The sequence below is a fragment of the Embiotoca jacksoni genome, unplaced genomic scaffold, assembly GCF_022577435.1.
Source record: "Embiotoca jacksoni isolate LCO1_2020_lvr unplaced genomic scaffold, fEmbJac1.0.p SCAF_23, whole genome shotgun sequence".
NCBI lineage: Eukaryota > Metazoa > Chordata > Actinopteri > Embiotocidae > Embiotoca > Embiotoca jacksoni.
The window spans coordinates 3065885-3083539 of record NW_027185374.1 but is presented as its reverse complement, the minus strand read 5'-3'; the positions used below and the strand labels follow the sequence as shown (position 1 = coordinate 3083539).

The 17655-nt window shown below is 41.0% G+C and overlaps 1 protein-coding gene across 3 annotated transcripts in view; it reads left to right on the top strand.

The window, feature by feature from the left end:
- The window catches only part of nhsl1b (NHS-like 1b), a 103723-nt gene that overhangs the window by 6126 nt on the left and 79942 nt on the right, over positions 1-17655 (top strand). The window contains exon 1 of one of the 3 annotated variants that reach the window (XM_069158255.1): positions 16326-16644. The exons of the other annotated variants lie outside the window; for them this stretch is intronic. Within the exon in view, the coding sequence (XP_069014356.1) occupies positions 16623-16644 (22 nt within the window). The 5' untranslated portion in view covers positions 16326-16622. Of the gene's footprint in view, positions 1-16325; positions 16645-17655 lie in introns of those variants that run through there. 3 annotated transcript variants of the gene reach the window in all.

Below are 17655 nucleotides of genomic sequence, written 5' to 3'. Positions count from 1 at the left end.
CGATACTCAGTTCATGATCACGGAGGACTGAAGGAACCAGAAATATTCACATTTAAGAAGCTGAATCAGAGAAGTTTAAAGTTTTTTCATAAAAAAAGAAGAAATTGAAACAATTTATTGATTTTCTTTCTTCACCCAATCAATGAATCAACTCATCGTCTCAGCTGTGTTTTAAAGTTTACTACATGTCAGGGTAGTGGAACTGTAGAAAAGCTGAATGTACTGTATAAATAATATGCAGATATGTTACTGGCCCTTTGCCACAATTCTGGAGTGCAGTTGAAGAGATCAAGTCGAGGTCATGGTCCAGATTTTACACAACTATTGTTTTAGAGGGAAAGTATCACAAATAGCCAGATGTTCGGGTCCAAATGTTTTTCCACTGGAGAGAGAAACTCACTGCAGATCTCAGGTGGAGTCTCTTCAGAACAGATGAGTCTCTTCTTGGCTTCACTCCACAACTTTTGCCCCGGCAAACTGTAGAACAATTATATACTACTATAACAAGTCTGACAAAACATGTTCACAGCTTGTTTATGTGTTGCTGTGCATATGAGTGTGTGCACAGATGTGACCTGATAGTTCAGCGTATTCTATTGTCAGCCACTCTCCTTTTTCGCCTCAGCTTTCCATCCCTCCTTCCTCTGTCGTAAAGTCTCTTCCTCTCTCTCTCTCTCTCTCTTACTCCTTGCCCTGGATCTCTGTCCCTTTCTTTCTTCCTGTTGTTTCATATGGTTTCCAGTCCTTTCCTCTCTCATCTCTGTCCATCCTCTACACTTTGATGTCAACGATCATACTGCCACACTGACCACAACAAAGACAAGGCCCCTGCTCGCCCTTCATCTTTCCTTAGCTCTGTCTCTTTTATAGTCAGTTTTTGTCTCGCTCCATACATCTCTCTTTTCTGTCTCTGGCTTTTTTCTTTTCTTCCATCTTTGCATATTTTAATTACACATCTCTTTTCAAATGTGTTTAACATTCATGCTTGTAATGTAGGACTTTTACATCTTTCCACCTTTCTGTTACCGTTGGGTGGACGATCGTATTAAAAACATTTTCACTTCATCAGCATATAAGCTTTACAAGCTGATGAATAACCTGACGGACTGATACTCCAAATCACATCATCATTTACAGTTGCTCATATTTCAAACGTTTTTCAAAGTAAAGTTTTGTTAATGTCTGGAAAAACATGTGCTATAGCCTGCAGATATCTGATTATTAAACTAAGCAAGGCAAGTTTATTTGTGCTGCACCTTTTATAAGGAAATTCAAAGTGCTTTACACATAAATGATCAACAAAGGAAATAAAAACATTTGTAAAAATATCAGAAATATGAATGACAAAGAAAATGTAAAGGGTATTATATAATCTTAATTAAAAGTAATAGTAAGCAGATTGGTCCTTCATTTTGATTTTAATGTGGTCACTTTGTCTCAAGATTTCTGTCTGTTGGCGGTTTGTTCCCCTACGACCTGCATAGAAACTGAAGGCAGCTTCACTAAGGTAAGGTTTAACTGTAGGAAACCAGAACCAGCCGACCTAAAAGGTCTGTTCATAAAGGGTCAGCATATCCAAGATGTTCTGTGGGCCAAAACCGTTCGATGAATTATGGACAAGAAGCAGTATTTTGACAGACTGATGACCAGTGCAGTGGTTTGAGAACTGGTGTGATCTGTTTTGGTGTTTGTTGAGGCTCTCCTGGGATGTTGTTGGCTTGGGTTGTTTCTGTCTGAAGTGCGGGGAAGCCAGGAGGCCTCCGTGTAGCAGCTGTAGACGACAGCTGCTTGGAGATATACAGTAGCAGTGTAGTGTTAGAAAGAGTGAGAATACAGTTTTCTATTGTAAATGAGTGGGAATTGTTGGGTTCCTCTGTATAATGTGGTAGAGTTTTGTTGTAACAACTTTACCGTGTTAAGTGCCCTGAAATTTATATGAATAAAGTTGAAATTAAATTAAATATGAGTAATAAGAGGCTGTTTTAATTCATGGAAATGGATTCATGCAGTGCCAAATTAAAGAAAATAGATGAAGGTTGATGGTTGCTACCAAAAGTCCAGCATGTGTCTCTGTCAGTCAGGTCTCAGGTCTTTACTGTGGCAGCTCAGTCACTGCCTGATACTTAAAATGTAAAATCATTTTTTACTTGAAAACCTGCATCTTTGGATTTAGTCCTTTCCTTCTTATCTGGTGAATTTATGTTAAAGCTTACTTCTTGTGGCAGCTACCGTGTACTGCACTTTTTTTTATTTTTTTTTATCCCCTTCACATGAACCAACATCCTGGGGAAAATCCCATGTTTGCAGTTGTTCTGTGTCGATTCAGAACAGTTATCTGATGCGGATATGCAGCCCTGTTGTTGACATGGGCTGGAGGAAGATACCTGCATTGCTTGGCAACTGTCACTTCATGACAGTAAACCTGTTGCAGCATTTCACAAGTGTTTTATCAAGTCTGAATAAAAAAAGGAATGAACAACTTCCACTTTTGATAGCGGCAAAATAAAGGATGCACTATGTCCTCTGTCATATCAGTTTATCAGTGATGTGTAGAAGAGGCAGATAGATTTAGACAGGCAGGCAAACGCACATCCATCCATACAGCACATGATGACACACTGCAGCAGGTGGGAGCTCATCTAACAGGATCATAAAGCCTATTGTTATCCTGCATCTACACTCAACTGCACTCAAGGCCGGGAAACACACACACACACACACACACACACACACACACACACACACACACGCAGAGGAAAAATAAACAAGGATTTTTTTTTTTTTTTTTTGCCACATCTGTCACTTGTGCCACTTAACCAGCACACACATGGAGACACACATCCCTGCACTCAAACTGAGTGACATGTGACATGTTCTGTAGCCATCCTCATGAATCACATTAACAGAGATGAAATGTAATGGGCTAGTGTGTAACAAATAACAACATAGACCACAGAGAGCCAAGAGCTCCCTTGAATCTGCTGCGTAGACTTAATGCAGCAGTTGAATTTGGGTAAAAGCTGAATATTTGCATGTTAAAACTATTCAGGGGAAGTTGCGGTGGAGCTTCTGCTATATTTGTATTGGCAGAAAATTCCTCAGAAACAGCTGTCGGCTGGCTCTTCAGGCATAATTTTAGTCTTGTAAACATCGATGACATTCGTCAACCTGAATTCCCTCAGCTGAATAAACAAGCTGCGTAACAAGAGGGTGATTAAGGTTTATTTTGTCAGACTAGTGGACGTGATGTTTAATATTTGAGGGACGTTGTATAATTTGTTCATTCTATCATGTGCGTTGTGCAACTTGTGACGCCGCCACTTGATCTTCTTGCTTGTAATGATGCAGTCTAGCCGTCTGTAGATGGATGATTGTCTAAAAGATGCAGAAAATGTAAAAGTAGATGCATTTTATTTGGAAGAAAAAACTATTTTGTGATGGAAAAGTCCCATATTTGAGTCAGACGTATCAACCGTGTTAGTGGAGATGGTGGCGGTGAGAGGCAGGTTATTGTGATGAGTTGTGTTCACTGTAGCTGCTGGGAGTCTGTACCGAGAGAGTGGTCATCGTGATGTGAAATTGTCACATATAAGACTGTTATCCAATATTATAACAAACATTACAAATAGGGATTTACTGCTCAAAGAATTTTTTTGTACTTTTTAATTTTAATTATAAAATAAGTCAATCTCCCCAGGCACTTGGATTCTGTTTTTCCAAAAGCATTATTTATTGTCTTGGTCACCTCCCTGACCTCTCTGTGTTTGTGTTTGAGTGGAAACATAATCTGTTGTCCTCAATTCCTGCCGACGGTCCAAGGGTCCATTGATGCTGACCTGGGTTATTATATACATACCCCACCCCCCACTGTATGACTCCCATCAGTGATTACAGTATGTGGCTTTGGTTGTTGCACTTTTGTCAGACCACTGTAAACATCAATGCCGGTCTGTGCCACTTTAATGTTTATTTCTGAATTCAACGCTATATTTGGAGTCAAGATTGTTTCTATCAGACTTATTTTAATAACAGATCATAATGAATATCCCAAAAGTAGAGAAAGAGGTCAAACTGGACTGTACAGTGTAAATTGCGAGAGTAGAAAGTATGTAGAATATGTGAAGACATACTGACATGCATCATCTTCAATTTTCTAGTGAACAACATATGACATATTTCTAATTTCTCTGTTCAAATAATCAAATATCGATTAAGATGGATCAACCGTGAAAATCCAGACTTTGTTTGGGTTAGAAGGAATAATTTCAACCACTCGACGTCCGAGTTCCTCCTGACAGTTTTTACAGGCATCAGACCTGCTTAAATCTCTCTGTCTGACTTTGTGTCTACTGAGTCACTAAAACATACCGTATGTGACTTAAAATAAAATATGGATTGTCTTCTCTCTCTTCTGTGTTGTTTTAGTGGAGCGTTTCCTCTCTGTCTCGCTCTCTTTCTGTCATTGTGTTTGCCTTGATTAATAATTTCCAAAATGTAAAATTTCCCTCTGTTCTTCCCTCTCCTTTTTTAAGCTTTAAGGGTGTGTTTGGTTCGGACATGTCAGCCTACAGCTGAACACTTTGACACAGTTGGAAGAAAGAAAAACAGACATGCACACGCATCCACAGAGCGTCAGCCGAATTTATTTACAGTGCTAATTGTCTATTAATCCCTCAAAACAAATACGCCATGATGTGATGTTTTTGTCTCCTCCTCTGTCGCCGCCAGCAGATTCTTTGCTCGTCATCCATCTTACTCTGTCTCTCCAGAAGACTGCATGGCGTGTGGGCATGTGTGTGTCTGCGAAAGTGTGGGTCCCTGTGAAATATGACATACTCCACGCAGGAATCCCCATTGACTACTGCATCTTCCTCTGCAGCAGCTTTAGCTATCCGCCTCATCCACAGAGACCTCATTGTGTGTTTTTGTGTGAATGTGTGTGTACATGTGTTCACTTTAACTTACTTAGAGTGTCCGTTTATCAGTATTTGCCATGATATAAGGACTACTGCTGCCCATGTACCATTTATACAGGCTCTTTCTGAGGGAAGTGTAGTGTTGCGTGTCTGCATATGTTTGACTCAATTTACAGACAGCACTGACTGTTGCTGTCACAGGTTAAAATGTCACCACTGGGATATTACATCACATACAGCTCATTAATGTAAAGACAATATGTAAAGCTTCACTGAAACTTTTGTCCCTTGGACCGTAAGCGAACTGTGCTTCTGTAGTTCAGCAGTGAGGAGACTCTTCTTTAAAGAAATGATCAAACTGATTGCATGATGTTAATTATTTCAGCTAAACCTCTTATGCATATGAAATCAATATTATGAGCTCATTAAGATCATAGTTGTGAATAACATCTTCTCTTAAGTAAAACTCGGCATGTTACAGCTTTTATTTCAGCGTCAGAACATTTCATGTATTCTGCTCCTCTTCTGTTTTTGAGGTTGTAGCTACAGGTTGTGAAAATTAATTAGACCAGCTTAATTAAAGTTCATTTTGATTAATTTAGCAGCTGAAAAGCTGTAATTCTGGCTTCTCGCCCAACAACAGCTGATCACAGATCGGATCTTTGAGTTGTTGTAATTTAACCTGCTAATGGTGAAGGCTGAGATCCGATAAGTTGATTTGACAGTGATTTATTTGTGTGAGCAAGTCTGATAGATAGACACAGATAACGAGCTGATGAGCTTGTAGATGACGCAAAACAAACCGGTAAATGTGATAGAACACTGCACAAACTTGCATACAATCCCAGCATGGTCGGACACACACACCCTCATGTCAAAGAGCACTAATCACAAGTGAAAGTGTTTGAAGCCAAAGAGAGACAGTGTGCCTCAGTCCTCCAGCAGAATATGCTGCAGCATTGTAATGACATATTGGATGAGAGTGTATTAACATTTACAGATGCATTTAGTTGTGCTGGATTTGTGAAAATCAACTATTGAATAGCTTAAATGTTAAAACCTACAAGTTTACACACACACACACACACACACACACACACACAGAATTTATGTGTAATCCCACACATCTGTATGCTGGAGTGGTCTTCTAGAAATCCAGCTGTTTCGTCCGCGTGTGTGTGTGCGTGCGTGTGCGCGTTCAAAAGAACAAGAGAGCACATATAGAGAGGCCGTCCTATGCCACACAGTGAGAGGGGATTTTTGGAGTCACGGATGGGGATTATGTGGAACATTATTTAATGCGACTGCAGAATGGTTAATCTCCTTTAAACCCTGCTGGAGTCTGCACGCCCATTCCTGTTACTGCCCAGTAATGGAGGCAGCAGTGTATGTACAATAGGAATACATTTTTGTGTGTCTGTACTTGCGTCTTACCTGTTGGTTTGTAAGTAAGAGGGGTGTGGAGACATGTCTGTCAGTGATTTCTTTAGACAGTTGGCATTTTAGCTCGATATAAAACTGGATGTTGAAGTTCAGCGAGTGAGTTCTGCTCATGTATTATGGCCACACTGGCATTTTGCTGCTGCTGTTGTTGTTGGCTTGACTCTTTCTCTGTCCCACACAGTGATGTTTGTGCTGATCTGCAGATTCAGATTCAGATCTGGTCACATTAGAAATTTTAACTTCCTTTTTTTTGGCTCCTAAAACCGTATCAGCAATTGGTGCTGATGAGGTGAAGGAAGTTGTTTGGATTCAAATGGTCGTCAAACCTTTTGGTCACAGACCTGCATGTGTACTTTAGAGGCTGCTGCCGGCTAATGTCCTGCTGTATTGACTCAGCTGTGGTTTTGACCTTCTCCTTCTGTGTGTGAAAGGAGGCTGAGTGTGTGTGCGCGTGTGAGTGTGTGTTTCTGTGTCTGTGTGTATGTGCTTGATTAAGGGCTGCAGGCTATTAGCATTATAGCTGTCAGATTTGGTCTGTTTCTTACAGCCTCAGGTGTTTTTTCTGTTACAAAAGTTGACAGATGCCAAGTGATGTAGTACAATAAAGCTTCCAATGTGTGTGCTGCTCACCCATGTCTGCATTTTCTCAGGAAGAAGGGGAATATTGACTCCTATTACCATTTAATAGCGACAGTTTGTCCAATTGTTGCCCAGATAAGCTTGTGGCACTGGTACTCAATCCCCAACAACTTTGTTATCTGCTATGGACAAAAGTCTTTGGAAACGTGTTTTGTACATGTCACAGAAAAGCTAAAGATTAAGATGATTGTGGTCAAATTTAGCTGTAAAAAAAGAAACTGAAAATCTAACAACAACTATCAATGATTATTTTCAGTAAAACAGTACATGCTCATAATTTAAAAGCTGAAACTTGGGAATCTTTATTAAAATGAATTAAACAATTGATTAATCATAATAGTTGCCTATTAGTTTTCTGCCTATTGACTGATTATCAACTAATTGTTTCAGCTCCAACATTAAAATGATATTATATATCAGGTTGGTAATCCAGCGGTCCATTTCTTAATGATTAAAGTCGAATACAAGAAAATTTTAATTTATATAAATTTTAATTATAGTCCACATAAATATGTGACGTTTTATGTCTTAAATTTAGGCTTTAAGACTTATTTTCGTGCCTAACAAAACCCCTTAACATGCAGACTTATGAATGTTATGATCTGTTAGTTGTAACATAAAGTCCAACACTTGTTCAGTGTGATAATCAGGTCAATGATCTTCGAACTGAAAGGATCTGAAGGTATTGTTCCAGCTGTCGGACGTGAGGCAGTCTCGTGGTACTGTAGTGTATCAGGTAACTATTGTTGGGCACCTGTCAGAGGTGTCATCGGGGCAGAGGCAGTTTCACTCGTGTCGGATTCCCTGCTGTTTTTGTGAAGGATCTGGTTCCTACTTTAGAGCCACTCTTCCTGTGTTCTGGATATTAATGTTTGCATCCTTGGAGATGTGCTGTTTTTGTACCTGTGCAGGTTGCATTTTGTTTTTCGTTCAGTTGTGCTTCTGTTTATGTTGAGCTGAAACAATTAGTAATTTAATGGATTTTTTGGTTTTTAGAAAATAGATAGTCGATGATCCCACAGAGTGGGGAGCCTGCACTTTGTAATGTGTCAGATGATTTAAACCAGAAACACACAATTATCTCCAACCAAGACTTTTAACCTTTCAAAACACTGAGTCTGTCTCCTCCACAGTGTGGGTGGGCAATATGGCCCTAAAACTATATCATGATATTTCAGGGTATTTCAGCGATAACAGTATTCTTAATAATCCGGCCAAATACTGAAAAATATTTCACTAATGTCAAGTTGGCCTAAATGAAATGTTTACCTTTCAGCCATCTTTGTTGCTGTGCGTAAATTGATTTATGTACGTGATATCAAGAGAAAAGTTATGACGTCATTTCATCAATGTTTTTTCTTTTTTCTTTTATCAAACTAGAAATTATACTAATATTATTTTGAATGATATAATATGGCACATGTGTACACACACACACACACACACACACACACACACACACACACACACACACACATCCCTCCTTCGTTTGATCCGTTAGCCTCAGTGAGGCCCACAGCAGCTAACAAGCCAGCACCACATAAAAGAAAACGCCCCCCCCCCCCCCTCTTTTCAGTTAAGCACCCTCAACCCCAACAGTGAGCCCCTACTCCCTGCTAGAATTGTGCTGAATTAACCCAATCAGCTCCTGCTGTCGGGGCTGCACCTCCTCTCCAGCCCCAACCTCTTGGGACTGTTAGAAAAACTTGGTTTAAAGGCTCAAAGATCCTGGATGAATTTGGGGTAGAGAGGCAGGTCAATCAGCCCGGTGAGGACTCTCGCCTTTGGGAGCAGCAGTCCTCTGGGCCCTCGAACCCCTACAAGTCTGGAGATGAGACTGAGGGCCTTTGTTGTGGGGAGACTGAGATAGTGATGAGCGGTGTGGATTGAAATGTCAGATCCCCCAGGGCTGGGAGGAAAAGAGAAATCCATTAATCTTTCTCTTTTATCAATCATTTATGAATATGTCTGGTCTTTGTTCTGAATCCTCCTATCTTATTGCCATTTTGTCTGTGATGATATCGCCTCTTTTCAACCTTTTTGTCTTTATTTTTCCCTCTTTTTAGCTACTTTTTCATATAAGTTTCACTGCGACTGGTTTCATCTTGATCATACTCCAGGACGAACACTGATCGCAGATGCAAACATGCATACATACTGTAATCGAGGTTGTGGGTACACAGACACACACCACACATAAGCACAAAAAAAAAATCTGATACTGACTTCTTGATAGTTAGAAGGAAAGCTCCTATTTCAATACAAGCAGAAGTCCTACATAGTTTTCACTCTTAGGCACAGTTCAATAGAATGTCCGCCTCTTTTCCCTTTGTTCACTTTCTTTGACTCCACTTCAAAACCAGTCTGTCCAACTGTGGTATTTAGTACATTTTCACTCCTCTCTCTTCCTTCTCCTTTCACGCTTACTCTTCCCTCTACTTGCATTTTGTGCTCTTTTTTTAAAAAGCGTTTTTTGGACTGATCTGTATGCTCTTGAGTCTGACAACTCAGACAGGACTATACACAACAGAGAAAAATAGAGACTAATTCCCTCTGGCAGACCAGCACAGTTACACACTTAAAATTGCATACACACACACACACACACACACACACACACACACACACACACACACACACACACACACACACACACACACACACACACACACACACACATACATTCTTGGCCAGTCTTGAGGCCTCCCAGCATGCTGACCACTCTGCAGCAGTCCCAACTCAGTGGCTCAATAGGCAGAGAGAGAGAGAGAGAGAGAGAGAGCCACAACAGGGAGTGAGCGGAAATGAGAGGATAAGCTTGAGGAGCTAAGAAGGTGAGAGGAGGATGAAATGTAAGAATAGAAGTGTCAGAGAGTTCTGCATTAAAGATGAGGAATTCAGGGGAAAAAAAATGAAGGATTTTAAGCTGTAAGCACGTGTTTAACTACACGTTTTAGTGCCCTCATGTCAGAAACTGATGAACTAGTGATGACGACTGAAGTTAGGCTGAAATTAACTTTTTTATGATAAACTTTTATATATTTATCATTTATCAACTAACAGAAATTGAAAGATTCACTGGTTCCAGCTTGTCCATATGGTCTGGTTTTCTTGTTTATGTGAAACTAAACTGGATATGTTTAAAGTTTAGACTGTTGGTCAGACAAAATGAGACTATTTAAGACATCACTGTGGACCTTGTGAACGTTTGATGAACATTTTTGGCTGGACTGCAACAGTCACACTGACTCTGTGAGTGAGTGATCGTAGTTTATCTGTTTGAAATGAAAAAAAGCAACAGAGAAGCTCAGACTTTCATGTTCCCCGCAACTTCCTCCGACTCATCACGGTGGAACCACAGCTGCTCCGCCATCTTATTGTTTCAGTCATTACCAAAGGTTTATGACCATAGGTGAGGGTGGGGATGTAAAGCTTTGCTTTACGGCTCAGCTCCTCAGCTCTTCAGCCAAAACCATTTTCCCGCCTCAACTGTTCTGTTCTCAATAAGGTCACAGTGGCTGGAAAGCAATACTTAACATCTACCAAAAGATGAATAAATGCAATTTATATCAATACTTAAAAAGTTTCTCTAAATGAGTGAGGTCTGGAGATTATCTGGAGTTTTAGGGATTCAAGATGTTTGGAAAAACAGTATAGAAAGCCCAATATTATTCCGCATATGCACCATTTTAATCCCAGAATTATTTTTTTTTTGTAGAAAATAATCTATTTAGAAATTTGACATTTCAATGAGTCTATGGATGAGGAAAAGAATTGGAGAGGAAATTCAGAGGTCGATGAATAGAAGGTCAGAGGTCAGACAGGGAAGGAGCACGATGAAGGGAGAGAGGGAAGAAAGGTGCGGGGAGTTTATGGTAAACAGCCACTAATAACCTAACTGGGTGTCCTAATTGGTCAGGGGTGTGTGTGTGTGTGTGTGTGTGTGTGTGTGTGTGTGTGTGTGTGTGTGTGTGTGTGTGTGTGTGTGTGTGTGTGTGTGTGTGTGTGTGTGTGTGTGTGTGTGTGTGTGTGTGTGTGTGTGTGTGTTGGAGAGAAAGTAAGGGTCTTCAGAAAAACAGCTGTCTGCGTGGCTTCTTAAGGCTGGGGGGTCGGAGGGAGCCCCCGTAACCAGCGCAGCCATCTCAACACACACACTGGCACACACTCCCTGTGTCTTCACCATATGGAAACCCAACCCAGTAGGCCTTTCATGTGGTTGCGGGTTCGGGGAAGGCATGGGAGGGGAGGGGAGGCAATTTCAGGAGCAGGGAGGTGACACACGGGGTCTAAGCTGCACTCCTCCTCCACTCTTCCTCGTCTCATCCCTTTGTTTCAGCTCAAGACTTGCACAAGTTGGGGTTCGTCATTTTTCAGGGGCTTGAAGCAACAGAGCGGTTTCGTGGTTTGGACTAAACCCCAATAGTTCCTCGTTTGCTGCCAGAGTTTGGGCGGAGCGCTTTGGGTGTAGTTGACTTAAGTTTTGCCACATGTGCGGTTTAGCAATTAAAGGTCGCACCCCAATACTTTGTGAAAAGCTTTTTTGCCCACTGACTCTAAACACTGATGTAATACATGTGGATTGGCATTTTCTAGTTCTCAAATTAATTATGTAACTTCTAAATACCTTATGAATACAAATAAAAAGTTCAAAATCACCCCAATCTACAAAGTCCAGTTTTACATGTGGTGCCGCCCAGTTCAGCCTCTCTACCCTTCTCATTTAATCTCTTCCCCCTCATCACCCGGTCTCACACAGAAGCCCATTGTATATGAGCTCACGTCTACCAGCGACTCACAGCGTGGCCCAGACAGCTTGAAACGTAGTAACTCCACAAGTCACACACACACACACGCACGCACACACACACACACACACACACACACACACACACGCACGCACGCACACACACACACACACACACACACACACACACGCACACACACACACACACACACGCACACACGCACACACAGACACAAAAATGTACCACTTCGTTCTCTGTGGCTGCCTTTTCCTTGTGGGTCAATGGGACACTGTAAATGGAATCAGGTCACATTTCCATAGACAAATGTCGAGTGTGGACTTTAGAGTCACCATAGAGGATGTGGTGTTTGTATTTCGAAACTTTAAATACCTTTATAGGATTATCATATCTGGTTTCTGTGCATGGATCCCATCCTTTCCCTCAGGTGTGTGTGTGTGTGTGTGTGTGTGTGTGTGTGTGTGTGTGTGTGTGTGTGTGTTTTCTCTCTGTCTTGTGTCACTCTCAAGAAAAACTATTCCTTTCTGTTCAGCAATTCTTTCCTCCTCTCTCCTCTTTAATTTGTTTTTTATTAAGATAACTCTGATGATGATAGGAAAGAGCTGTAAATCATGGTCAACATTAATAAACACAGTTATTAGTCTTCTTGTCTTTACTCACCCGTGTGATTATGCAATTTCACTGTTTGCATCTGGTGTCAACTTTGTAAAGGCATTACATAGAGCTGATTAGTAACCACTGAGTACACTTGCAGCGTTTTACATTAGTTTGACTCACGGCTATGGTCTCAGCCACATGATTCATTGATTACTTTCTGGCACCAGACAGGAATAGTGCACTGTTTCTAAGGCTAACAATGTCAAACAGCCGAACAAAAAAAATTACCGCCTGATGCAATAATTACTTTTTGTCATCTTGAGGAGAACAAAAGGGCAAAACATATCCATGAAGAACTAATCATGAGCGGTGGGAGCGTCACCCTCTTTGTAACAGGACGTGATGCAGCTTACAAGAAACATGGCCTTTATTTACTGCAGGCCCTGCTTGGTTTAATGCAGTCAGTCATCTCCACTAAAGTTTCTTCACAAGTAGTTATTACAATTTGATTGCCATTCTTTGATATGATGATATTTCGACAATAATTGATGTTTTTAAACCCAAGTCTTACCCATAATAGGCCTTTTTCATAGCTGACATTTTGAACTGTCACATATAGCAGGAACAACGTCGGGGTTACTGATAACATTAACGATGGCCCTGTTTTATTCAGCTGTCTCAGTAAACCATGACAGTGTCAGGAACCTGAAAGTGAAGCAGTTTTTAATTGATCATTTTTGATCATTGCGTTATCTGTCCTCTGCCTGTTATAACCAGACTTCTGACTTTGAGTCATCATAATAAATTTGATGGTTTCACTTCCATATTGAGATTTGGAAATTGCTGACCCCTAAAAACTCGATTTTCAGTTTCCAAATGTGTGTGGTTCCTAAATTTTCCTTTACAATGGATATGCCTAACAGCTTCTTTCTGCAGGAAGTATTGGCAATTATAAGTTCAAATGTTTAATTTACTCCTGAACACACACACACACACGCACAATCATTGCTGTCACTGGTACTACTTCTAAGACTTCCCCGTTGCATTTAAAAAGAGCTGAACCGCTGAGAGAGGACACAAACACAGTTCTTCATATGCGTGGTCAGTGTGCCCTGCTGCTGTGTGGTGGTGACATTTAGCTATTGCCCTCTGTTTCTGTCTTCTCTCTGCTGTAACCCTCCGCTGATACAGTCCAGACATCCACTGCAGCCTCATGGAGCAGCAACTATAACTGGACAGTGTCCTTAGACAAAGTGCTACTTCTTCTCATTGCTTGTTTGTTCCATTAAATACAGCATGATCAAATATTTGTACCAAACTCTGGTGCCAAACAGCAAGGCTTTTTTTCTGTTTGTGTGTTTGTCTCTGCAGATCTGTTTGGACGCCTATATCCATAACAGTGTTTAAGTGGGACTGATTGAAGGCCTTGGTGATTTTTCTCATGCTGCTAATTAGTATGAATATGGGATCAAATGCTTAGGAGTGTGAGAAAATCTGGTCTCCCAAACACACTCGTATATAAAGTGTGAAGTCAGAGTTAAAGTGCATGGCAGTCCATGTGGCAGTGTTTTCAATACCGCGTGTCAGTTCAGACCAAAGCCGTCCAACCACAGCAGCGTAGATTCTCTCAGCGTGTACGTTCGCGTGCTCATTTTCAGCATAACAGTAGTTGGTCTGTTCAGCATTTCTGGGGGTCTTGAGGTTTTTATGTTGTTTACTCATTGCCTTTATTATTTTTCATGTTTGCTGTCTGGCCTTTTTTTTCCCGCTGAGTGATCATTGTTATGTTATTGTTACTAGTTTGTGGAAGTGTGTGTGTGTGTGTGTGTGTGTGTGTATATATATATATATATATATATATATATATATGCTTTTGTGTTGTTATGAATTCTCTGTTGTTCAGTTGTGGCAACAGCTCTGCCTTTTTTGCACATACCAGATTGTTGACATGTACACTGTCGGACAGAAAAAAGAATCAAGATTTAGTCCATCAGGAATTTATAAACGGAAAGGACGACAGCAGAAGAAATATCAAGTTTAGCTAATAAAACACATTTTATTAGTGTTTTTTTCTGGGGTGAATTTTTTTGGCTTTTATGAAGACGGCCTTTGCATAAAAAGGGAAAATGTGTTTGTGCTAAATAAAGCCCTGTTAGTTATTTTAATAGAGACAAAAGATGAAAGAAAAATAATAATGCTGTGTAAAACAATAATATGTTGATATGTATTTGCAGATAAAGTGTAAAGTTGTTTTTCCTTCAAATCTTACTAGTACCTTGTCTTGGTATTTAAGTTCTCCCTGTCCACACTTTAGACATTTAACCATTAACTAACCCTTTGTCAGCCATGTATTTCCCAGCATCCTGTGGAAGATGACGCTGTCAACTACATCCTGTTCCATTTCCTGTCCCTTGTCGCCATCCTCCCTTCACCTCAGACCCTTAACAGTGCACTCAGACCTCAGAGGAAGAATGCTCTCAATCAGACTGCTGCCCCATCCAATCGCCTCTCTCTGATTGTCCTTTGTGATCGCTCCCTCGCCCGGCCGCAGGATGTGACACGTCTCTCACCGTCGTTTCCTGCCGGACTGGAAAAGCCAGTGATGAATTTGTCTGCGGAAGGGGTTAGCCATAAGGTCTCCTGCATGCTTTGCAGGTTATGATTAAAGCAAACAATGTAAGCACCGTGGTTGAAAGTTGTTCACACACATAATTACCTTTAAACATAGGACAGAGTGGATGTTATACAGAGACTAACCAAAAATGATGTATGCAAGACAGATGGAAAGACTAACGTGAAGTTGCAAGAGTCAACCACATGTTTCTCACTGGTTCACTTGAACACTGACTTCAGCTTTATGAGTGTAAGTGGTGTTTGTGAAAGCCCCCTATAATCACATCAGTCTGATTGAGTACCAGAGAGGAGACGAGGACAAGGAAGAAAACAAGTGGGGGCTAAATAAGGTCAAGAAGCAGAGAGAGAAAATGGTGAAAGGATGATGGGAGACTTGGAGCAGAGAAGCAGAGGGTGACAGTTGAGGAAGAAGTTAGGAAAGTTACTTTTGAGGTTGAGTTAGGGACCCAGAGCCAGAGTGTGAGAAAGCTTCAAATGCCGCTGAATATACGTACCAAAAGACACGAAAACATGCACATGAAACTTGGGAGGACGTGTAACATATAAAACATTTGTGTGCTTACTTTTTCAGTTCTAGTGTGGAAATAAGAGCCCGATGCAGGCCAGGTTCCTCCTCACCAAACTGACTCGCATCAAATGAAACCTGCCCCTTGTTCAGGCTTGATTGCTCAGCAGCTTAGCCCCACAAAGAACCTATTTCAGAAGTGTGCGCTTGGCTGTGTATGTCCCCCCAACTTGATAACTCAAAAGCGGCCTGAGGACTCGTTAGAAGGGAGTACAGGCCACACTGCATTGCCCTGGCAACAGCAGCCGTTGGCAGATAGCGACTGCATCACCGTAGCAACCTCAAAGGTTTCGGGGGTCACCGTTTAGGGGCTCCCTTGAATGCACCGCTCCCCCTTCTCATACACACCTCCCCCCTACCCCCCTTTCTTTTTTCTTTTTTTTTCTTCATGACAGGTTTTTGATTGGCCAGCGTGTGTGGGCTCTTCACGCGTGCAGCGAGGCGGTGCAGAGGTTGCAGACTGATTTGTGCGCGTGTGTCAGTGTGTGTAGTCTTTAAATTGATGTTAGGATTGAAATCGTACTTCTGGAGCTACGTTAGGGCCAAACATTGCACCATGTTTGTAGCAGTGTAGTTAGCAGATAACATCATGCCCGTTAAAGGGATCAGGATTTTGGCCCGGAAGCAAAGAAGGAACCCATATGCAGGTATGTTTCGTGTGTTTCCTTGTTGTGTGTGGTTTTAGTTGGAACTTGTGTCTAGGCAGATTATTTGTGGGAACAAACACATTCATAACTCCTCACCCTAAACAGATCGACAAGTTCTGTTAAAGCAGCAGAGTTTAATGGTTAAAAACAAAATTGTCTTCAACAATTGCAAGAAGACGGTGTGAACTCTGAGAGAGGATTAAACAGCTGAGGGCGAGACGGGGAGCTGAAGTAGAAAAATAAATGTGTGAACAGTGTGAATTGGAAAAAGAAAGGAGGGGGAGACGGATACAAAGCTGGTGGTAATCAGAAAATAGTGCAGTGCACGTTGGGAGCCTGCTTTGTTCAGGCTGTTGGGTTGCAGGGACGACATGGTAAAGAGAAGCAGGATGGTGGACAGAGGAGTGAATGGAAACTGATGGACAGACAGACTTATCAGTGTAGGTGAATTGTTTTTTTTGTTTTTGTTTTTGTTAGCTCTCTAATTTACAAGATATGTGATAGTTAAACAGATTGTGTTGTAACGGGTAGAATGAGTTTTCTCCCTTTGATCTTATCAGTCGTTTTATTGCTAACAACAAAGTGATAAAAAAACTGGTCTAGATGGCCGTTTGTCTTTAAGCGTATCGATTTCAGAAAGAGTTTCCATTGTTTTATTGTTGATTATCTTGAGCTTGGATGTTCAGATAAACTCTGGACTTTAGATGGAAGGATTATTGAGGGACACATCCTGTCATGTTTTTTTTTTATTTTCTCAGTGTCTCAGGCTTTAGCAGGTGAGGCGCTGCAGCCTTTAAACCAGGTTGGACAATATTAGCATCACTGGATAACAGTGTTACAGTAACATGCACCATTAAATAATTTAACTAGTATTATTAATTAGGAGGTTAATTTTTTGGAAACACATGACACACTACACCTGCCTCACGCAGAAACCATACAAACTCTGAAGCACACGACCTCTGTGGAACTTTTTATGAGTTTAAACAAAAACAATTTAAAGGATGAAAACTTCGACTAAATGTGATTTCCTTAAACCTATAATAGAAAAAGTAATTGTAGGAAATGTATTGCAAAGCTTTCAAATTTGATTTGATTAAAGCCAGACTTGCTGCCGGTGCCAGATAATTTGGCAACTACTTTCTGCAGTTAAATATAAAGAAGAAACGTATGTACCTAGTTGCCACACCTAGGTAAAACTAATGCAGTCGAATAGCAGTCTGGTATTACCACACCCAAATTCACTGCATGAATTTATAGGTCTGGCCTGCTCCATCGGTGATTGTTTCCAGCTGTTGCCCCCATAATGGGTATAGACCATAGGTTCATTTTGAAACTATCGGAGCACCATTTAGCCAATCAGCATTGACTACAGTGTGACGTATGTTGTGCACCGAGACTCACCAAGTTGTAAACAACATAGGCTCGCCTCCAATGTGACCAGTGTGCCA